Below are 24,918 nucleotides of genomic sequence, written 5' to 3'. Positions count from 1 at the left end.
GAAAGCTGTCTGTACACAGTACAAAATGAAGGTTAAGTGTATGCAAAACTAGAGGAAAACTAGCATGTTACAGCAGACAGATGTCTGTATTTAGTTGTGTGTACTAAGCTCCTCACCTGTCCATGGCTCCACCCGGCCTCGCCCCGCCCCTTAAGACATGTCTCCAGGCGGATGGGTGACCCAGACGAAAAGTGTTTGTTCTCCATGCACATGCCACTGCCTACGTTGCGCAGCTAGAACACACAGAAGCAGACAAACCAGTTAACAGAGAAAGACAAATATCATTCAATACTAGTCAGTGTATTAACCACTGACTAGAGCTCTGTCTGGATCTCTCAGCACTATCTGTCAGCTCTCCTCTTTAGTGAAAAAGTGTGACGAGTAATGATGAAGACGAGGCTGTGGCAGGAGCTTGGCCCTCTGACGGCTGATGTGACATCGGGCTGTCACAGGCCAGACACGGTCTCTCTCTTCTAACTTTCTCTCCATCTACTGTCTCGCTTGCGCTTATCTCAATCTTCTAACTTTTTCTCTTTCTAGCTTTCGGTCTCTCGCTAAAGAAACGAGTAAATTAATGTGTACCTCTCCCCAGGCGGCAGCAGGGGGCTCCACAGGTGGGTAGTGCTTGGGCAGGTCCCAGGCCACCTCTGTCATGAACCACTTGAAGCTCTTACAGTTGAGGCTGCTCCTCAAGTCCTTCTGCACAGTCATGTCTCCTGCTGACAGGTGCCTGTACTCTGGCCTCCGCTGGTAGATGTACTCTGCATACTCATCCATCCACACCTCTGCCACTCGCTTTAGGTTCTGTACAGGGACCAAGGGAGAAGAGAAAGGGTTAAAACATTGTTGCTCCACAATGACTGTAGGAGAGGGATGGATGCATGGTGTCAGTCTTCTGGGGTCTCGTTGACTACTGGATGGCTGAACAATAATATACTGAACAAAAATATAAGCGCAACAATTACAACGATTTTACTGAGTTATAGTTCATATGAGGAAATCATAAAATTCTATGGATTTCACATGACTGGACAGGGGTCCAGCCATGGGTGGGCATAGGCCAACCCACTTGGGAGCCAGGACCAACCACTGGGGAGCCAAGCCCAGCCAATCAGAATGAGTTGTTCCCCACAAAAGGGCTTTATTACAGACAGAAATACTCCTCAGTTTCATCAGCTGTTAAGGTGGCTGGTCTCAGACGATCCTGCAGGTGAAGAAGCCAGATGTGGAGGTCCTGGGCTGGCGTGGTTACACATGGTTTGCCGTTGTGAGGCCGTTTGGAAGTACTGCCAAATTCTCTAAAACGACATTGGAGGCTTACGGTAGAGAAATTCATATTCAATTCTCTGGCAACAGCTCTGGTGGACATTCCTGCAGTCAGCATTCCAATTGCACACTCCTACAAAACGTGAGACATCTGTTGCATTGTGTTGTGTGACAAAACTGACCATTTTAGAGAGGCCTTCTTTTGTCCCCATGCTGTTTATTCAGATTCTTGGTATGCCACACCTGTCAGGTGGATGGATTACCATGGCAAAGGAGAAATGCTCACTAACAACATTTTAGGGAATAAAGCTTTTTGTACATTAGGAAAACATCTGGGATCTTTTATTTTATAACATGGGACCAACACTTTACATGTTCCGTTTTATATTTTTGTTCAGTATAATACCTCATTAATTTCAGTCAAAGACAGGTTGAGGAGGGTTTAGGGGATGTGCCTGTGGGGTAGAGTTGGGCGATATGGAAGAAAATACATATTGCGATAAATTGCCTGAATTGATGAGATAATAGAATGATACGTTTCTAGCATTAATGTGCACCGCAGTTTAAAATGATCCTTTAAACTACTAGTTTGATGGTTGTAGCCATCAATTGTCCCATTAACAAATCACCAATATTAGCAAACTTGTTTCATTTCAAACTTCACATTTCTCTAGTATAGGCCACTGAACATTATCAGCAAAATGCATGCGATAAGTGATAGGTGTCGATAATTTCTGGTTTATTGTCCCAACTACTGTGGGGTGGTGCTGATGGCGGTGTCTAGGAGAGGCAGCTGTAGTCAAGTTTTGGGGGAGCAAAAAAAAGAAGCGGCGCCGCAGGCCAGCAATTAATGTCTCTGTGACTCTGAATTACACCCTTTTCTCTGAGCTCACTTCAAAAAGGAACAAAAGGAAATCAGGATGATGCTAAACACAAAGCTGTGCTTAATAGGCACTTTCTATTTTAGGTACAATATTCACCCAACGATCATTCACAGATTTCATTCTTTCGGCATCATGTTAAGGAAAATCAATCAATATGAATGTACATATTATGCATGTATTTGAACTATTGCATAGGCGGCCATTTCTAACTGGAGGCCTTTTCTAAGGTGCTTATGTCTTTGTTGGTGCGTCTTCTTTCTGAAGAAATACATAAACAATTGACCCCACTCCTCAAGTCATTAACATTCCTCACTCAGACAGAACAGGCCTTCCTCATCTGAGAGACTATTCCCCCATGGTGGGGGAACACAACACAAAAATTAACCCCCAAAACAGGCCAATAGTTTTCAATTACACATCCGACCAAGCCAATGGTTTGGGCAAGGATCAGCATACATAATGGATTGTTTCAGCTGCATTCCAAAGGTTTCAAAAGAACGTGGAAATGCACTATATATATATACAGAAAGGTATGTGGACACCCCTTCCAATTAGTGTATTTGGCCATTTCGCCTCACTCGTTGCTGACAGATGTATTAAAAATCGAGCACACAGCCATGCAATTGCCATAGACAAAAATTGGAACTAGAAACGCATTACTGAAGAGCTCAGTGACTTTCAAATCTGGCACTGTCATAGGACGCCACCTTTCCAACAAGTCAGTTGGTCAAATTTATTCCCTGCTAGAGCTGCCCCGGTCAACTGTAAGTGCTGTTATTGTGAAGTGGAAACGTCAAGGAGCAACAATGGCTCAGACGCAAAGTGGTGGGCCACACAACCTCACAGAATGGGACCGCCGAGTGCGTAAAAATCATCTGTCTTCGGTTGCAACAGTCACTACCGAGATCCAAACTGCGTCTGGAAGTAACGTCAGCACAATAACTGTTCCTTCGGAGCTTCATGAACTGGGTTTCCATGACCGAGCAGCTGCACCACAAGCCTAAGATCACCATGTGCAATGCCAAGCGTCGGCTGGAGTGGTGTAAAGCTCGCCGCCATTGGACTCTGGAGCAGTAGAAATGCATTCTCTGGAGTGATGAGTCACGCTTCACCATCTGGCAATCCAACGGAAGAATCTGGGTTTGGCGGATGCCAGGAGAACGCTACCTGCCCAAATGCATAGTGCCAACTGTAAAGTTTGGTGGATAAGGAATAATGGTCTGGGGCTGTTTTTCATGGTTCGGTCTAGGCCCCTTAGTTCCAGTGAAGGGAAATCGTATCGCTACAGCATACAATGACATTCTGGATGATTCTGTGCGTCCAACTTTGTGGCAACAGTTTGGGGAAAGCCCTTTCCTGTTTCAGCATGACAATTCCCTCATGCACAAAGTGAGGTCCATACAGAAATGGTATTTCAAGATCGGTGTGGAAAAACTTGACTGGCCTGCACAGAGCCCTGACCTCAAACCCATTGGAACGCCGACTGCGAGCCAGATCTAATCGCCCATCATCCGTGCCCGACTTCACTAATGCTATTGTGGCTGAATGGAAGCAAGTCTCAGCAGCAATGTTCCAACATCTAGTGGAAAGCCTTCCCAGAAGAGTGGAGGCTGTTATAGGAGCAAAGGGAGACCAACTCCATATTAATGCCTATGATTTTGGAATGAGACATTCGATGAGGAGGTGTCCACATAAACTACATGACCAGAAGAAAAACGAAGCATAAAACTTATTTTTCAAATCTAAAGATTCCGTACCTGCAAACCTGTTTAACCTCTTTGGGATAGGGGGCAGTATTTTGACGTCCGGATGAAAAGCGTGCCCAAAGTAAACTGCCTGTTACTCAGGCCCAGAAGCTAGGATATGCATATAATTGGTAGATTTGGATAGAAACACTCGAAAGTTTCTAAATGTGTTAAAATAATGTCTGTGAGTATAACAGAACTGATATGGCAGGTGAAACCCCGAGGACAAAAAAAAAAAAAAAAAAAGTCAGCCTACCACTTTTTCCAATGACTCATGTTTATTATGAGGCGAAATCCTCCCATATTGTAGTTACTAGGGCTTCCACTAGATGTCAACAGTCTTTAGAAAGAATTTCAGGCTGGAATTTTTGGAAAAATTTGCTAGAATTTGTAGTTTTTCTAAGTGGCTCCCATTTTGGCTGTAGTGTTTTCATGCGCATAGATGAGAGCGCGTTCTTTGTTGTTTATCTCCGGTAAAGACAATAACGATTCTCTGTCTTAAATTGTATCGTTTATTTATGTATTAGGGTACCTGAGGTTTGATTAGAAACGTTGTTTGACTTGTTTGGAGAAGGTTATTGGTAATGTTTGGGATTCAATTTGTATGCATTTTGAAGGAGGGAAACCGGTGGATTATTGAATGAAGCGCGCCAGCTAAACTGAGTTTTTGGGGATATAAAAAAGGACTTTATCGAACAAAAGGACCATTTGTGATGTAGCTGGGACCTATGGGAGTGCCAACAGAAGATCTTCAAAGGTAAGGCATTTATTATATCGCTATTTCTGACTTTCGTGGCGCACCTGCCTGGTTGAATTTTTTTTTCTCATGCTTTTGTATGCGGGGCGCTGTCCTCAGATAATCGCATGGTGTGCTTTCGCCGTAAAGCCTTTTTGACATCTGACACAGCAGCTGGATTAACAAGAAGTTAAGCTTTATTTTGATGTATGACACTTGTCTTTTCATGAATGTTAAATATTTCTATTTCTGTCATTTGAATTTCACACTCTGCAATTTCACCGGATGTTGTCGAGGTGGGTCGCTAGCGGAATTCCTGCGCCAGAAAGGTTAAAGTGTCTTTACAGCGTATTCCTCATCAAGGTCACTTATCTAGCTTTGTGTATTTTGGGGACAAAACCAATAGGGGGCCGTATCACAAGGAGGAAGAAAAGCAGGGGGAAAAAAACAAAGGCATTTGTTAGGTCTCTTTTTTCTGAATGCTTACGTTGTTAAAACACAGCGCCAGGCGAGGCAGGTGCATGAGGAGGTTAAATCAATTCACCACCAAAAAGAAAAGAGGAGTTTCTCACTCGTTCATTCCCACTTGCGGGCCTGACTGTGGAACACAATCAACGTTCACTTCAAACATTCCACAGTATTCCTGATGGATGTGACGAGAGTAGGTGGGTTTGTGGCGGCAATATAAAGGTGTCCAACTATTGCAGAGAAACTCAGCAGAGATGAATGCTCTTTTCACTAGACACTTAAGTTTTATCTTTGTAGATTCCTTATAAAGAGGAGAAGCGAGAGGAAAAGGTGGGTCTAGGAACCAATCCAACACTCACCCTGGCCAGGCTGACCCCGCCGGGGACCTTGTAGGGAACATACTTCCTGTAGATGTGACCCACCCTGGAGCATGGGATGTCCTCCATACGCCCACCACACATCCACACCTGAGGGGGAAGAGAAAGAGAGAGGCTTAACAGACAGCTGTGTGGGGATCATGGCAGCACTGCTGTGTTAGTGTGTGTGTATCCGTGTGCCCTTGGTGTGTAGCTGTGAACAGTGTGAGGACATGAGGCTGACAGGTACTAGGCGAGCAGGGAAGGAGAAAAGAGAGAGTGGTTCCAGAGGGAGGGATTGGAGGGAAGATAGATAAAGGTAGCAGGGAGGGAGGGAGGCAGGCAGGAGGTACGATTAGCTATACAGTGATATCATCACCATACTGACAGAGAGTGAGACTATTACAAATGCCTCCTGGGGCTCTTTGGACCAACACATCAATTATGACATATTTAGAGCAGTCCTGGCTAAGACTGAAGGAAAACCTGACAAGTCAGAAAATGTGTAGAAATATGTACAGTATTAAGACTGCATGATGCCAAACGCAGGACTGAAATGTCACAGTTTGAATGTGACATACTTCAGGTTGACTCTTCTGAGTCAGGTGAAAGCTTTGAGCCACAAGCCAAAACAAGTCTACTGTAAACTTTGTGTGTTGCAGGCCTGAAGGGGACGAGAGGCTGTCGGAAGCACCATCGTGTGGTAGCTGTTGATACTGATTTGTAACCCTCCATCATATGTGTGTGCTTCATAAGCATGCTCACTAAACTGAGAAAGAAACTGGACAAAAGGGCAGAGAAAAATAATGACAAATTAAAAGATAGGAGGGAATAACAGAGAGATCGATTAAATATTCCGACCGGGAAACCCTGTTTTCGTTCAAAGACGAAAAAATAAAAACATGGTGTCGGCTTGTGCACGCGCCTCAGTCTCATTGTTCTCAGATCGACCACTATCCAAATGCGCTACTGTTTTTCAGCCATGGCCTGCAAAGTCACCATTCATCGTTCTGGCGCCTTCTGAGAGCCTATGGGAGCGTTAGAAAATGTCACGTTATGCCAGAGATCCCCTGTTTTGGTTAGAGATGATCAAGAAGGCCAAGAAATAGTCAGAGAGAGCGCTTCCTGTTTGGAATCTTCTCAGGTTTTGGCCTGCCAAATAAGTTCTGTTATACTCACAGACACCATTCAAACAGTTTTAGAAACTTTAGGGTGTTTTCTATCCAAATCAAACAATTGTATGCATATTCTAGTTACTGGGCAGGAGTAGTAACCAGATTAAATCGGGTACGTTTTTTTATCCGGCCGTACAAATACTGCCCCCTATCCCCAACAGGTTAACACTTTTTTTGGTTACTACATGATTCCATATGTGTTATTTCATAGTTTTGATGTCTTCACTATTATTCTGCAATGTAGAAAAATCCTTGAATGAGTAGGTGTGTTTTTCTATTTAAAAAAAAAGTGTACACAAAAACTATGTGGGGGATTGGAAGTGATGCAGACAATTACATTGATAGAAGCCACAATCTGCAATATTAAAGCTGATCTACCCCCTAAAAACAACCAAATAAATAGAAATAAACCGTGAAGTGAGCGCTACCGGTACTGGAATGAAATTGGAGCGGGCGAGAAGGCCTATGCTCCAGACTTTTGGAAACTCCAGTCAAATTGGGCACACTCCGCTCCTCTCATAGTCTGGTCTGTACTCACAAAGCTAACTGTTTTTGTGCTTGCCAGTTAAGCTAGCAGTTCTAAGATGTTAGCAGCCAATGGCTAGCAGTTTCTTACTGCCGATAAAAACAGATTAATGCCATAATTTTTTTGAGTCATTACTGAATACTTTAATGTAACAAATCAAACATTAACCCTTGTAAACAATTCATGGTAATGCATGGTAACCTCGCAAACAATTCATTTTAGACACGGAGTCTATTTGAATCTGGCACTTATTTGCTGAAATGTGTGCCACTGCCCAGCTATTAAAAAGGGACAGGTGGCTATTTGAGACTCAGCGTTTAATTTAAGTTTTAGGGTATATATGTTCGTATTGAAATGTAGGCAAGGTTTGAAGTGATTATGTTTTAGTCAAATGTTATATCTGTTTGGGCTTCTTGAGGTCAATTTGCAGTCTACAAATGATTTGTAATTATGTTTCGGCCCTCTGATCATCGGCTGAATCTAGTTGATGATCCCTGCATTCGGGGAATACAACATATATCTGACCCTACAATGGATGTTAGTGTTAACTTCATCCTACTCCTATCACTTTAGCATCCAAGGCAGGGTCACTTTGCCTGACCTTTGAACCCTGTGCCCTCCCTGACCAACACACTCCACTTGGCATGTTATGTCTTCTCTAAAAACATATATATTTAATGAGAAAGTGGGATCAAACGTTTTAGCAGAGTGCAGTCAGTGGATTAGTGTGCAGCGCTGCTAATCCCTCCACCTCTATTGACGACCTCTAAAACCAGTGGTACGGAGCAGGGTGGGCAGTCTACAATAGAGAACCTATAACACACTACAGCCAATGACAGTTACCAAAGCAGCACTCCATAACCTCTTTCTCTCTGCCCACAGTGGGGCCTAACATATGCATTTGTCAACTGAGGGGTGTGTTTTGGCAAATGTAAAGTGCTATTTATAGTTATTTAATGTTTGTGGTTACATTTACATTAAGATAATACTTTAGCAGATACTCTTATGCATTCGCCTTAAGATAGCTAGGTGAGACAACATATCATAATCGTAGCAAGTACATTTTCCCTCAACAAAGTGTTTATCAGCAAAATCAGTGCAAGTCGGCCAGGACAAGTGTATGTCTTTTCATTTGGCTATATTACGAAAGTATCATCTGACAGCAACAAAGAGAATATTCTCTTGTCTCTGCCATGGTATTATTATCCTTTTATATCAGTTTCTCTCTGCATTCCAACAGTGGAGTCAGCATTACATCGGTAAAAGGCTACAGAATGATCCGAGTGAATTCTGGGCCGCTTTTAACATTTTGGTCTCCGTCCTATTCCCAGACCAGGCCTGAGATCTGTCAAGAGACTAGACGGCAAATCAACCTCTTTCATTTGATGAGAGGAAGGATGAGAGGATGGGTTGCTCTCGGTGAAGCAGAGCAGATTTGGACCAAAATGATTGAAACATGAGGTGAAATCTAAATGCCAACTTCCACCATTGCCTTAGAGCTCGTTAGTTAATGGGCTTCTGATAAAACTAGCTTCAGCATGTTGGTGGTGAGATTTGGTGTTCTTCAACCCTGGTCCTGGAGAACTACAGGATGTGCAAGCATTTGTTCCAGCCCAGCACTGACATACCTGACTCAACTAGGCATCTTATCCATTTGCCATTTAGCAGACACTCTTATCCAGAGCAACTTACAGTAGTGAGTGCATACATTTTTGTACTTGTCTTCGGTGAGACTCGAACCTACAACCCTGGAGTTGCAAGCGCATGCTCTACCAACTGAGCCACACGGGACCAACTTATTATGAAGCCCCTTATTATGAAGTGTTACAGTTGTACTAGGGTTGGAACAAAAGCCTGAACACCCTGTGCATCTCCAGGACAAAAAATACAAGAACACAGCTGTAAGTCAATAAGGTAATCTTCCCAAAAACAACAAAGCCGTCTTAATGTCTAGTGTCATTGTGGCATTTTACCTTGAAAGAGATCTCGTACTGCTCTCCTCCCCAGATCTCCAGTCCTGTGTCATATCCTCCCAACTCCCAGAACCACTTTCTGTCCACGGCGAAGAGTCCACCAGCCATCACAGGAGACCTCAAGGACAAGAGGGGGGGTATACAATGCCAATACCGGTCACACTCACACCCCAACATGATGACACTGTCCTTTAAAGCAAATCACTGCTTTCAGACCAGCCAAAAGGACAGGAAGATATTCATACAAATGAAAAGTGTGTAAATCAGTAAGGAAAGGTGGCGGCAATGGCAGGCCCGCGGTTTACAGTCGTCTTTATAGACTGTTTCTGCCAGACGAAGGCTTTATAACGCAACTAGACTCAATTTGAGAGTTATGTGCACCCGGCTCAGCTTTTCCCGGGGGTTCTCTGAACAACACAGAAACAATTAAACCATCAACCATGGCTGAACCTGACTGGCATAATAGGTGTCATACTCAATGCATAATGGGAAACACATAATGACACTCCAGCTCTACAGTAGGATCGCTTCCCTCAAGTGGCATGGAATGAAAATAAGGGCCTAAGTCTTGCTGTGAACCCCAAGGATGTACACAGAGTATACAAAACAGACTGACCTCGTGAAAGCTATGATCCCTTCTTGATGTCACAATCCACTTCAATCAGTGTAGATGAAGGGGAGGAGACGGGTTAAAGAAGGATTTTTAAGCCTCAAGACAATTGTGACCCGTTTCAGGAAACTAGGCGTATGTCGAAGGTCATTACTTCACACGATCGCCACTTGAACGTAATCTATGTAATTCATGTGCCTTAATAACAAACTTGTATGCCATCTGTAAATACGAATAAAATTATCCAAATTACGAGCCTAGTTGGTTTAGCCACAGAAAAAGACAGCAACCTTCCTGCTACCAATGATTGGCTGAGATAATGAGTGGGCTGGACATGCCGAGAGATGAGTTCGGATTGGTCTGCCATATTAGCATGCTTTTGTTTATTTGAGCTGGTTAGTATGTGTAGGTAATCCTGTCTAACGGGGCTTTTTCAAAAATATGTTGTTTAGTAGAACTGCATAAGTGTTGCTCTCCACCTTCTGGAGGACCGAGTTTTGATATCAGTGGAATTAGAGTATGATAGCTAAGGAGATGGAGAAAACACCTGTCTCCGGATTACATTCTTCAAACTGGGCAACCATGGCATCCGTGACAGGGAGAAGCGTCCAACCATGATGTATACGGGTAAGATAGTCTAGCTAGCTACATTTTCAGATATTACACATTTATAATTTTGACAAAGTCGTTTTCATTTCAAGTTAAAGTGTACTGTTAGCTAGCTAGCTAAAGTTAGCTGGCTGGCTCGCTAGCTAACGTTATGTGTCTGAGCTTATTATTCGTATCTCAGCCATTTGCTTGGCTAGTTATAGTCTAATGTTAGCTAGCTAACACTGAACCTGGTTGATTAACTATCTGCCGATTCATGCAGGGTAGTAACGTCATGAGTTGGGATTATGGTTCATTGTTTAGCTAGCTAGCTACATATGTCTTAACAAAAGACTCCACTATTAGGCTGGACAATAGAACGAGTCTAAATTCACCCAAGGCTGAAAAACAGCAAAAGAATGTCGGCTAAGCTGGAACACTAGCGCGAGCCTATAGCAAATTAATGGAATCCAACGTTCGCAGAGCCTGTTTTGACTGGAGTGATGCTTAGAATTCCATTTAGCCTAAATGGCACAAAAAATGTATCCCTTTTTATTTTACCACTACAATCTGTTCATTGGACGAAACTGGAAAAAAACAACTTGTGTAGAAAGTAAACATCCGCACCTCGATGGTGTCAACTGTGCTTATGTCGGCGTAATGAGAAAGCAGGGAAAAAATGAAAACTTCAGACTATTTCTGGTCTAGTGATCGATGACAAACGAGCTCGCTGCCCAGACTTACATAATTACAAAGAAGAGATTCTCCTGATTAAAATGGTGCTTGTCATGAAAAAAATCAAAATATACACATTGTGAGATATTTGGCGAAATAGACCGGCATGCCTCTCCAAAGGAAAACAATTGGGAGAGCACAGCGTTCCAAGGGCAAAAAATATTTTGGGGCTAGCATTTGATGACAACCGAGCTCGCTGCCCAGACTTACATAATTAGATAGAGGAGATTCTCATGATTAAAATGGCGTCAGACTTTAAAAAAATCTAAATTTACACATTGCGAGATATTTGGCGAAATAGACAGACATGCCTATGTAACCGGTTTGAAATGGCTAGCTAGTTAGCGGGTGCGCGCTAATAGCGTTTCAAATTGGTGACTTCACTCGCTTTGAGACCTTGAAGCAGTTGTTCCCCTTACACTGCAAGGGCCGCGGCTTTTGTGGAGCGATAGGTAACGATGCTTCGAGGTTGACTGTTGTAGATGTGTGCAGAGGGCCCCTGGTTCGAGCCCAGGTAGGGGCGAGGAGAGGGACAGAAGCTATACTGTTACACCTACATTTAGCCTATAGGAATCAATGGGGCGACCTCAGAGCTCCATGAGTATTTTATTTTTATTTTGTTTACATTTGAACTATAAAAAACATGAGCAGATCTCATTGTCAACAGTAGCAAAGCAGGCATTGTGATGTAGAACAATAAGCTGGGAATAGAATGTTCGGAAGGCAAGTTGGTGCCACGGTGCTCAATAGAACTAATAGGAGCTGGCAGGGTGAAAAATGCCCTAAAATAAGGCCTGTTTTATCGTGATTACTTCAAAACAACGGCAAGCAGCTGAGAAATATGGTCATATTATGAAACTGGGCTCCACAGCGGATGTAATGAACTAGTTATCAGAAAAAAGCGTTGTTGAAAATGTAATGTGTCCAGCCTACCACTATGCAAGTATCCATTTCAATAGAATGTCACTGTGACAACTGTTGATAGACATAGCTGGTAAATTCACTCTGGCTATCTACTCCAATTTCAGACCACGGGTAAGATAGTCCAGCTAGCTACATTTTCAGATATTACACATTTCTCATTTCGACAAAGTCATTTTCATTTCAAGTTAAAGTGTACTAGCTAGCTAGCTAATGTTAGCTGGCTGGCTCGCTACCTAACGTTACATGTATGATCTTATTATTCGTATCTCAGAGCAATTTGCTTGGCTAGTTATAGCCTAATGTTAGCTAGCTAAAATTGAACCCGGTTGGTTAATTACCAGCCGATTCATGCAGGGTAGCAACGTCATGAGTTGGGATTATGGTTCATTGTTTACCTAGCTAGCTAGCTACATGTCTTAACAAAAAAGACTACACTATGCAAGTAACCATTTCGAGTGCATTTGTAAATACAGTCTGGCCATCTTCCCCGATTTCACAGCACTCTCGTCTGAGAGCGCTCAATACCCGTTGAATATGGCCTGTGGCAGTAAACGTCGGCAAAAAAGTATAATTAAATTGTTGCCAGCGGCAAAGTTACAGCCACCAACGCTCCGGATAACATGAAAACTGCCTAACCAGCTCTGCTAGGGCGAGTAAAATGGTCAGAGTGGGGAGTTCTCTCATTTGTGTCTGGAAGTAGCTAGCAAGCTAGTCAATGTTAGCTTGGGTGCTTGATTGCCGTTGTGAGGTCAGAACGTTCGGATCAACCCTTAAAGAGATGGGTTGGGCTAAAGCCTAAGAGGGTGTGAACGACGCTGAATAGATGTAGACAAAGAGCTCTCCAGTTGCTACCAAAACATTAACAAGGCCCGTGTCTTAAAAGTGAGGTTACAAGTTTATCAACTTTCAAAGCAGAATTACTTTCCCATTGTTCCTCAAATGCAGTGCATGATATATCATTTTGTACCTTTGTGGTCTGCTTTTATCCAATGTAAAAAAAAAAAACAATTTCAAATTTTGATACATAAGACTGAATCAAGGCGGTTGGTTACAATTGAGACATGGATTATGTATGTGTGCCATTCAGAGGGTGAATGGGAAAGACAAAAGGTTTAAGTGCCTTTTCACGCTCAACAGTTTGCCCATGTGTATCAATAATTGTCCACCACCCAAAGGACATCCAGTTAACGGCAGGCCAGTGGTCGAAAACGGGTAATTGATGAGAAGACAAAGGAGGCTGACACAAATTGTATAGAGCAACAGATGGGCTACTGTCCATGCCCCGACGGATTGAGCCTGTTCTGAGTGCAAAAGGGGGTGCTGCTCAGTATTAGGAAGGTGTTCTTAATGTTTTGTACACTCAGTGTACATAGTCATGTCAAAACGTGTGTGTGTGTGTGTGTGTGTGTGTGTGTGTCAGAGATACACATTTGGCTAAGTATTAATTATGTGTGTATCCATTTGGGGCGAAAAGGGTAGTCATTTGCACCTCCGTGATTTGATGAGCCGTCACTCTCTGGACATTCAAACTCATCCGACGGGTTCTAATAAATCAGAGTTGCAGACAGGTAATGATGCATGTAGTGTTTATCGACGGCCCGTAAAGGCAGACAGGATTTGGGGGGACACACTGGAGAGGTGTCCCTGACTGGAAGGGCTGTCAGAGGGAGACAATTAACCAGGCAAGGTGTCCAAGTGAGACACACTACTGTCTCCGTCTCACATTACAGGCCCTCCCAACAGAACAGGCCCTGGCAACACACACTTCCCGCATGAACGCCATGGGCTGTCATGGATATCAGTGGCCCCCTCCATCTCTAAATTGGAGGCAGAGATGAACCCTCACTGTATTGATATTGTAGGGGGTGAGAAAAGCTTGACATTTCACTCTGACTCATGAGAGAAAGAGCCGGACAGGGAGGAAGACAGGCAGGCACACATTTGGGTCCTAAGCCTCTCTGTTAGGATGATCAATTAAGGAAACAGGGCAGATAGTGGGAGGCTGGAAGCTCAGTGCATTCCGGGGCTTCCCAAGCATAAGGAAAAATCCTGAAGTAGCTAGAACGGTAACAGCCAAGTTCATTTTTTTTTTTTTACTTCCAAGGGCAAATGGTTCTGTTTTGGAGCATTCAAAATGGCAGAAGTCTTTGGCAGTCAACAGCCGTGAATCCGCAGGCTGCACCGCACAGATAAGGAAGGAAGGTAACCGTGGAGACAGTGATGTTTTATGTAAAGCAAAATAGGTCTGCTCGTCCAACGTTACTCCCTCACTGGTACCATGTCGTTCCTATTCCACCCCTCCCTCCATCCCTCAGATTTTCATCATGCTATCCTGTATCACTGTAAGAATTAGAATCCCATTTAATCGACCATGAATATTCAGAGTCACAATTTAGTTGATATTCCCAATTTCTGTCTATTGACCTCCAAGGGAACGCTCACAGAAGCGTGGAGCCCAGGGAAGCCTTGCCTCATCTTGCAATGAAAGAGGGGAGCATATTGTCTAACAGGCCAGTAGCCATGGAGTCCTTCACACTAGCATGGACTTGACTTTTGCACCCCATGTGCTGATTTGCTGGGCCCTGATATGTTGTCTGGTCCAGTAATACTCACTCGAAGGGTTCGCTAGAGTCCTCTTTTGACAGCTCAGAGGGGATGGGGATGCGTTTGTAGTACATCTCCCAGTCAAACGCTCCTCGCATGGCGTCACCGGCCTGTGTCTCGTAGCCAAAGTTGTCATGGTCGATCACGTCGATCATCGGACAGACAATGGACTTCCTGTTTGTGGCGATACGGTCTGAGAGAGCGAGAGAGAAAGAGGTACACGGCCAAAGTCAAACAAACATCAGTGTTACCGTGAAATGTCCCCCCTTTGGACAAGGTAATGGGCACATTGTACAGATAAGTAATTATATTCATCTTCCACAGAATGACCAGAAAGCATCTCCATAGCAAAGCTCAGTGCGTTCTAACAGAATGACTCACCCAGCAGCGGGGGCAGCCAGTTGACGTTGGCTTCACAGTGCGAGTCGAGGAAAGTGATGACCTCTCCCTTGGCGGCTGCCGCCCCCAGCAGACGTGTCCTGATGAGCCCCTCCCTCTTCTTGGTGCGCAAGATCCTCACCTTGGGCATCCGCACCATGTACTCCTCCAGAGACGCCTTAAGGTGCTCTACAGGGAGAGAGACGAGTTACAACACACACAGAACATGCATGCAGACACACATATGCACACTGCATCGCTTTAGTAAGGAGTCCAGGAGATCTGGAGGACAGACCCATCCACACAAAAGGACAAACACACATATGGAAACAGATTTTTTTCAGGTGCTTTGTGGACAAGGAGAGATTAACATGCGCATGGAGAGTGGTTAATAAGGAACGGTGCGCATAAAGACATGGCCAAAGAAGACCTTCGACTGCTGCAGTGAGTGTTTACAAAAGCATGCTTCCCCACATGAATATGAAGAAAAAGTCTACAGGCATAACAGACATGGATAGCTGCTTCAACAAACATGTCAAAGGGCTCTACGCTGACATTTCTATACAAGGAGCACATGTGCTCCTAAGTTAAAATGTAGGAGCACATACAGAAATGTAGGAGTACAATGAAAAATATTCTAGGTATTAATCCATTAGTCTAAGCTGGGGGAGGGGGTTCTACCAAGGCTCATTTTGCTATTTGATTTTCAATTTTAATACCCCTTGAAGTATCAAAATAAAATAACATATATTTTTTTGATGAAACATTTATTTTGGCTTTACTGCTATTAGGCCATAGAAACACATTAAATAACTGATTCAGAACATGGACCAACAGATAGTCCCCTGAAAAAATCTAAAGGAAGTTTGTTCTTAAGTGTGGTTCCTATATCTGAGTGATAAAAAAGATCAGGATATAGATATATAGATATCTATATAGATATATCCATATCCACAGCAGCAAGAAAAAGTATATATGTGAACCCTTTGGAATTACCTGGATTTCTGCATAAATTGGTCATCAAATTTTATCTGATATGTTTCTTGTCTATACTGAATACATCATTTAAAGATTCAGTGTAGGTTGGAAAAAGTATGTGAACCCCAAGTCTAATGACTTCTCCAAAAGCTAATTGGAGTCAGGAGTCAGCTAACCTGGATTCCAATCATCAATGAGACGAGATTGGAGATGTTGGTTAGAGCTGCACTCACAAAATTTGAGTTTACTATTCACAAGAACCATTGCCTGATGTGAACCATGACTCGAACAAAAGAGATCTCAGAAGACCTAAGATTAAGAATCGTTTACTTGCTTAAAGCTGGAAAGGGTTACAAAAGGATCTCTAAAAGCCTTGATGTTCATCAGTCCACAGTAAGATAAATTGTCTATAAATGGAGAAAGTTCAGCACTGTTGCTACTCTCCCTAGGAGTGGCCATCCTGCAAAGATGACTGCAAGAGCACAGCTCAGGATGCTCAATGAGGTTAAGAAGAATCCTAGTGTGTCAGCTAAAGACTTACAGAAATCTCTGGAACATGCTAACATCTCTGTTGACGAGTCTACATCAACACTAAACAAGAATGGTGTTCATGGGAGGACACCATGGAAGAAGCCACTGCTGTCCAAAAAAATCATTGCTGCACTTCTGAAGTTTGCAAAAGTGCACCTGGATGTTCCACAGCGCTACTGGCAAAATATTCTGTGGACAGATGAAACTACAGTTGAGTTGTTTGGAAGGAACACACAACACTGTGTGGAGAAAAAAAGGCACAGCACACCAACATCAAAAATGTATCCCAACTGTAAAGTATGGTGGAGGGAGCATCATGGTTTGGGGCTGCTTTGCTGCCTCAGGGCCTGAACAGCTTGCTATCATCGACAGAAAAATGAATTCAAGTTTATCAATACATTTTGCAGAAGAATGTTAGGTTATCTGTCCGCCAATTGAAGCTCAACAGGACAACGACCCAAAACACAGAAGTAAATCAACAACAGAATGGCTTCAACAGAAGAAAATACACCTTCTGGAGTGGCCCAGTCAGAGTCCTGACCCTCAACCCGATTGAGATGCTGTGACATGACCTCAAGGAAGCAGTTCACACCAGACATCCCAAGAATATTGCTGAACTGAAAAAGTTTTGTAAAGAGGAATGGTCCAAAATTCCACCTGACCGTTGTGCAGGTTTGATCTGTAACTACAGAAAACGTTTGGTTGAGGTTTTTGCTGCCAAAGGAGGGTCAACCAGTTACTAAATCCAAGGGTTCACATACTTTTCCCACCTTGCACTGTGAATGTTTACACAGTGTGTTCAATAAAGTCATGAAAACTTATATTTGTTTGTGTGTTATTAGTTTAAGCAAACTGTGTTTGTCTATCATTGTGACGCAGATGAAGATCAGATCAAATTTTATGACCAATTTATGCAGAAATCCAGGCATTTCCAAAGGGTTCACATACTTTTTCTTGCCACTGTGTGTGTATGTATGTATGTATGTATGTATGTATGTATGTATGTATGTATGTATGTATGTATGTATGTATGTATGTATGTATGTATGTATATGTATATACTGCTCAAAAAAATAAAGGGAACACTTAAACAACACAATGTAACTCCAAGTCAATCACACTTTTGTGAAATCAAACTGTCCACTTAGGAAGCAACACTGATTGACAAATGCAAATGGAATAGACAACAGGTGGAAATTATAGGCAATAAGCAAGACACCCCCAATAAAGGAGTGGTTCTGCAGGTGGGGACCACAGACCACTTCTCAGTTCCTATGCTTCCTGGCTGATGTTTTGGTCACTTTTGAATGCTGGCGGTGCTTTCACTCTAGTGGTAGTATGAGACGGAGTCTACAACCCACACAAGTGGCTCAGGTAGTGCAGCTCATCCAGGATGGCACATCAATGCGAGCTGTGGCAAGAAGGTTTGCTGTGTCTGTCAGCGTAGTGTCCAGAGCATGGAGGCGCTACCAGGAGACAGGCCAGTACATCAGGAGACGTGGAGGAGGCTGTAGGAGGGCAACAACCCAGCAGCAGGACCGTTACCTCTGCCTTTGTGCAAGGAGGAGCAGGAGGAGCACTGCCAGAGCCCTGCAAAATGACCTCCAGCAGGCCACAAATGTGCATGTGTCTGCTCAAACGGTCAGAAACAGACTCCACGAGGGTGGTATGAGGGCCCGACGTCCACAGGTGGGGGTTGTGCTTACAGCCCAACACCGTGCAGGACGTTTGGCATTTGCCAGAGAACACCAAGATTGGCAAATTCGCCACTGGCGCCCTGTGCTCTTCACAGATGAAAGCAGGTTCACACTGAGCACGTGACAGACATGAAAGAGTCTGGAGACGCCATGGAGAACATTCTGCTGCCTGCAACATCCTCCAGCATGACCGGTTTGGCGGTGGGTCAGTCATGGTGTGGGGTGGCATTTCTTTGGGGGGCCGCACAGCCCTCCATGTGCTCGCCAGAGGTAGCCTGACTGCCATTAGGTACCGAGATGAGATCCTCAGACCCCTTGTGAGACCATATGCTGGTGCAGTTGGCCCTGGGTTCCTCCTAATGCAAGACAATGCTAGACCTCATGTGGCTGGAGTGTGTCAGCAGTTCCTGCTAGAGGAAGGCATTGATGCTATCGACTGGCCCGCTCGTTCCCCAGACCTGAATCCAATTGAGCACATCTGGGACATCATGTCTCGCTCCATCCACCAACGCCACGTTGCACCACAGACTGTCCAGGAGTTGGCGGATGCTTTAGTCCAGGTCTGGGAGGAGATCCCTCAGGAGACCATCCGCCACCTCATCAGGAGCATGCCCAGGCGTTGTAGGGAGGTCATACAGGCACGTGGAGGCCACACACACTACTGAGCCTCATTTTGACTTGTTTTAAGGACAATACATCAAAGTTGGATCAGCCTGTAGTGTGGTTTTCCACTTTAATTTTGAGTGTGACTCCAAATCCAGACCTCCATGGGTTGATAAATTGGATTTCCATTGATTATTTTTATGTGATTTTGTTGTCAGCACATTCAACTATGTAAAGAAAAAAGTATTTAATAAGATTATTTCTTTCATTCAGATCTAGGATGTGTTGTTTAAGTGTTCCCTTTATTTTTTGGAGCAGTATATATTTTTACATGTATTTAACGAGGGGGGGGGGGGGGTCCTACTAAGCTACAGTGCATTCGGAAAGTATTCAGACCCCTTTTAGAATAAGGATGTAACGTAACAAAATGTGGAAAAAGCGAAAGGGTCTGAATACTTTCTGAATGTATACTTTCATACATTTTTTTCAACTGGTTCCCGGGGGACCTCCAGACGAGTCATGAAAACGGCATCCTAGAGCAAAACAACCAACGTGTTTGTGAGAGTCTATTAGTTGGTAGCCCAAACTTTTCGGACCCTACAGACAGAAGTTGGCAGATCAACTATACCAACTTCAGACGAATCCCAAGACACTTGTGGGCGTCGTAAAGCAAAATGGAGAACACCATTATGTTCTTGATTGTCTCACCTTCCATAGAGGAAACGCTACAGACGATTTTGTAAGAAGACTGATTTTCAGGATGTCTCATGGTCTGACAAACACCACTCTAGCTCTTTCACCGCAGATGCGGAAGTGCGACATCGGCGGATACGGTGCAGAGATGCATCCAATGCAAAAAAACAGATACCTCTAGCTTAAACTGATGGATTTTTATGGGGAGTTTTTCATTATGCTAATTAGATTTCCACAGGGACATTTATGAGCATATGCGACCAAAATGGTAGCACTGTAGAGCCCTGTGTCATGGCCACACTAATCCCTCGAGACCTTATTATTTTACTGTCAATGCTTAAAAAAAAATACTTTTACAGCACAGGACTCGCGTCACTTCATTTGTAGTCTTCACTCTTCAGTGAGTATCTTTAGTAAGACAATTAACATATTGGCAATGTTATAAGAACAAGAGGACGGGTTAAATTGTGACAAAAGGTATTTAAGCAATCCTTTAGAAATGTAATTCATAGCGTAGATAAATAGCCTCAAGAACTACTCTAGCATAGAAGGAAGAAGAAAATGAGTTATTGGTAGTGGTGTTTTTTCAACACGTTTCTCCCAATCTCAAATATATTTTCAGAGCAGTAGCAACGCCGCTTAATCAATCCAGGAGAGTTAAACATAAGCCTACATTCAGTTCACAGAGAACATTCTCTTTTACAATAACCACCTGGCCATTCTGACTGGATAATATAACATGACGTATATGGATTTGGTTGTTCTCCGTTCGCCTCATGCTTCAAGGTCAGTGCGTTACAGAAAGACATTAACACCATCTATGTGCAACCAAATGAACTCGACACTGATTACATAAAATTCACATTAAGGCCCTCATAATGGATTAAGGCGATTGAAGGCAAATTTCCATCAAACCTCTCCTGCCCCCCTCACACTAACCATCACCTCCCTCTTCCAGCCACAGAGGAGAGTCCCATATCCTGTCTCTTCAATATACTTGAGCAAGCCAGTAATGAAATCCATCCGATTCTCCCCCTCTCCTGTGTTCCCTCTTCCTCATTCCCTCTCTCGCAGAAGTGCCCAGATGCAGACACATTACTGAGTTATTCCATCCGACACCACAGTAAAACTTACAGGGTGAAAACTAAAAGTTGTTTTACATGAGTACATACAGTGGGTATTATAAGTATTTACTCACCTTGGATTTTTACACATTTTGTTGCGTTACAAAGTGGGACTGAAATAGATTTAATTGTTATTTTTTGTCATTGGTCTACACAAAATACTCCAATGTCAGAGTGAAGAGCAAATTCTACAACTTTATAAAAAATGTATAACTAAAATGTAGTTGTTGCATAACTATTAACCCCTTAAATTAGTTCAGGAGTAAAATATGGGTTAACAAATTACATAAGTTAAATGGACTGAAATAATATGGGTTGATGTGATTTAAATCACTACCCCTTCCTCTGTCCCCCATACATACAACAGCTGTAAGGTCCCTCAGTCAAGTATTACATTTCAAGCACAGACTCAACTACAAAGACCTGGGAGCTTTTCGAAAGCCACAAAGGGCAGTGATTGGTAGATGGGTAACAATAACAGACATTGAATATCTCTTTAGGCACAGTCAAGTTAATAATTTTGCTGCGGATGAGGTAGTAAACCACCCAGACACAAAGACACAATCGTCCTTCTAGACTGAGCTGCAGGACAGGAAGGAAACTGTCAGGGATGTCACCATGAGGCCATTGGTGATTTTAAAATAGCTACGGAATTGAATGGTTGTGATGGGAGAAAACTGAGGATGGATCAATATCATTGTAGTTACTCTACAATAATGACCTAAATGACAGAGTGAAAAGAATAATACAAACATACAGAAAAAAAATGTATCAAAAACATGCATCCTGTATGCAAAAAGTCACTAAAGTAATACTGCAACAACAAAAACACGACAAAGGAATACACTTTGTCCTAAATGCAAAGCCTTATGTTTCAGGCAAATCCAACACAACACTGACTAACTGCCTGCTTATTTTCAAGCATGGTGGCGACTGCATCATGGCATGGGTATGCTTGAAATCCTCAAAGACTGAGGAGTTTTTTTTCAGGATAAAATAAACGATATGGAGCTAAACACAGGCAAACTCCTAGAGGAAAACCTGCTTCAGTCTGCTTTACACTAGACACTGGGAGAAGAAATTCACCTTTCAGCAGGATAATAACCCACAACACAAAGCCAAATCTACATTGGAGTTGCTTACCAATAAAAGTGAATGTTCCTGAGTGGCCAAGTTACAGTTTTGACTTAAATCTGCTTGAAAATCTATGGCAAGACTTGAAAATAGCTGTCTAGCAATGACCCCCAACACCTTGACAGAGCTTGAAAAAGAATATTGAAAATAATAATGTCTCTTAGAGACTTACCCAAGAAGACACTTGCTGCCAAAAGGTGTTCCCAACTAATCTTTAAATAAAAAAGAACCTTCCACATTGACAGAGTATTTTGTATAGATCACTGACCGAAACCGATCGCTGCCTACACCTGCCCGCCCGCCCAGCATCACTACTCTGGACGGTTCTGACTTAGAATATGTGGACAACTATAAATACCTAGGTGTCTGGTTAGACTGTAAACTCTCCTTCCAGACTCACAGCAAACATCTCCAATCCAAAGTTAAATCTAGAATTTGCTTCCTATTTCGCAACAAAGCATCCTTCACTCATGCTGCCAAACATGCCCTTGTAAAACTGACCATCCTACCGATCCTCGACTTCGGTGATGTGATTTACAAAATAGCCTCCAACACTCTACTCAACAAATTGGATGCAGTCTATCACAGTGCCATCCGTTTTGTCGCCAAAACCCCATATATTACCCACCACTGCGACCTGTACGCTCTCGTTGGCTGGCCCTCGCTTCATACTCGTCGCCAAACCCACTGGTTCCAGGTCATCTACAAGACCCTGCTAGGTAAAGTCCCACCTTATCTCAGCTCGCTGGTCACCATAGCAGCACCCACCCGTAGCACGCGCTCCAGCAGGTGTATTTCACTGGTCACCCCCAGGGCCAATTCCTCCTTTGGCCGCCTCTCCTTCCAGTTCTCTGCTGCCAATGACTGGAACGAACTACAAAAATCACTGAAACTGGAAACGCTTATCTCCCTCACCAGCTTTAAGCACCAGCTGTCAGAGCAGCTCACAGATCACGGCACCTGTACATAGCCCATCTATAAATTGCCCAAACAATTACCTCATCCCCTACTGTATTTATTTTTCTCCCTTGCACCCCAGTATTTCTACTTTGCACATTCACCTACTGCAAATCTACAATTCCAGTGTTTTTTAATTGCTATATTGTATTTACTTCGCCACCGTGGCCTTTCTATTGCCTTTACCTCCCCTCATTTGCTCACATTGTATATAGACTTGTTTTGTACTGTATGTTTGTTTTACTCCATGTGTAACTCTGTGTTGTTGTATGTGTCGAACTGCTTTGCTTTATCTTGGCCAGGTCGCAGTTGTAAATGAGAACTTGTTCTCAACTTGCCTACCTGGTTAAACAAAGGTTAAATTAAAAAATAAAATAAATTGACAAAAAAAACTAATAAATACATTTTTATCCGACTGTCACAAAATGTGAAGAAATCCAAGGGGGGTGGGGGTGAATACTTATGATACCCACAGTACCTAATTTTTGACAGTGGCGCTTAAGAGGGCGCGCGTCTTGTCGGTCCCTGCTCAACTTTTTTCTATGGCTAATTTTGCGTTAATTACTACTTTGTTTGCTCAGAATGTTCATGCAATAATTTCCTACGATCAAAATACTTCTGGATCATTTATTGGAAACTACACTTCTCTCAGCCTCCCAGAACCGGAATACTACTTTTACTCTTTTGTTCCCCGCACAGCAGGCTTGCCTGTTGCTCCTGGCCGAGATGATCTAAGGCAAGGGCGACAAAGAGGAAGGAAATGGGGAATCCAAGAGACGGGCTACACAGCCTCCTCTTCTTAGTATCCTGGTGGCTAATGTCCAATTGCTGGAAAATACACTTTGTGAACTCAGAGCAAGGCTTCAATCGCAGAGGGACAACAGGGGTATGTTTCCTCAAACAATTCCGGTGTACCGAAGGTCAAAACATCGGGAGCTCCTGTTCACTTGACCTGGAGTTTCTGATGCTAAAATTCCGACCCCACTATATGCAGAGGGAATTCAAGTGTGATATTATCACAGATGTGTACAAACCGCCACAAGCAAACGCCAATGCGTCACTCAGCGAACTGTACAAGATCATTAGACAGCCAGAATCCTCTCACCCGGAAACAGTCCTTACTGTCACACGTGACCTCAACCAAGTCCGGCTAAAACACATTTTCCCAAAATATCCCCAATATTTATCCAGCCCCACAAGAGGATCCAGCGTGCTTGACAATGTATACACAAACATCTGTGACACGTACATAGCCATCCCGTCCCCACTTCGGCCAATCAGATCTCGTCTCTGTTCCTACACGACTACAAGCAGCAACTCAAGAGGGAGCCACCAACACAGAGAATAGTGTGGCGCTGGACAGAGGCAGACTCAATGCTGCAGGATTGTTTTGAGAATACCGATTAGAATATGTTCAAAGATGAATTCACCCAGGACTCAATCCATCAACATTGAGGAATATACATAGTCAGTCTTTATTAGGAAATATTTTGATGTTGTACCCACAATAACAATCTGGACATACCCGTACAATGATGAGAGCCTGTATTGCAGCATTCAATGTCAGCAGAACGAACCCCGATGACTCGGTGGCGAGTACAAGGCAAGCAGGTACGAGCTTTGCAAATCCATTAGGGGCACAAAAAGACAACAGACTCAAACTTGAATTGATGTTTGACAATTCAGTCTTGGCGCATGTGGTAAGGACTACAGGCTCTCATAGACTACAAAGGCAAATTCAGCTGTGCGACCGAAGCCTACCTCGCAGACGAGCAAGACAATACTGAGCCATACAGGAAGACACTCGCTGCTCTCGCTTGCTGAGGCAGACGTGAGGAAAGCTCTAAAAATAGTGAATACTCACAAAGCCGCCAGGCCAGATGGCATCCCTGGCCGTGTCAGTGTGTGTGCTGACCAGCAGGCGGGCGTCTTCTCGGACATCTTCAACCTGTCCCTGTTCACAACTGCTTTAAGGACACCACCACTGTCCCAGTGCCCAAGAAAAACAAGCAACCCATAGCGTTCACCTCTCATGGTGAAGGTCTTCGAGAGGCTGGTCATGGCCCACATAAAGGCCAGCATGCCAGGCACACTGGACCCACTTCAATTTGCCTACTGCTCCAACAGATCCATGGAAGATACCATTGCCACTGCTATTCACACGACCGTAAAACATCTGGTCAAGAGGAATAAATATGTGAGAATGCTGTTCACCGACTACAGTTCAGCATTC

At 43.5% G+C, this 24,918-nt stretch overlaps 1 protein-coding gene across 1 annotated transcript in view; it reads right to left on the bottom strand.

Annotated features, from left to right (window-relative positions):
- LOC106567995 (polypeptide N-acetylgalactosaminyltransferase 10) overlaps nt 1–24,918 on the bottom strand; it is a 141,812-nt gene that overhangs the window by 4,713 nt on the left and 112,181 nt on the right. The window contains exons 5-10 of the mRNA XM_014137962.2: nt 14,972–15,157; nt 14,600–14,783; nt 9,130–9,247; nt 5,459–5,566; nt 583–804; nt 117–233 (exon numbers count right to left, since the gene is read on the bottom strand). Of these exons, the coding sequence (XP_013993437.1) occupies nt 117–233; nt 583–804; nt 5,459–5,566; nt 9,130–9,247; nt 14,600–14,783; nt 14,972–15,157 (935 nt within the window). The remainder of the gene's footprint in view (nt 1–116; nt 234–582; nt 805–5,458; nt 5,567–9,129; nt 9,248–14,599; nt 14,784–14,971; nt 15,158–24,918) is intronic.

Source organism: Salmo salar, chromosome ssa13 (assembly GCF_905237065.1).
Source record: "Salmo salar chromosome ssa13, Ssal_v3.1, whole genome shotgun sequence".
Taxonomy (NCBI): domain Eukaryota; kingdom Metazoa; phylum Chordata; class Actinopteri; order Salmoniformes; family Salmonidae; genus Salmo; species Salmo salar.
This window is presented reverse-complemented; position numbering and strand designations above follow the sequence as displayed.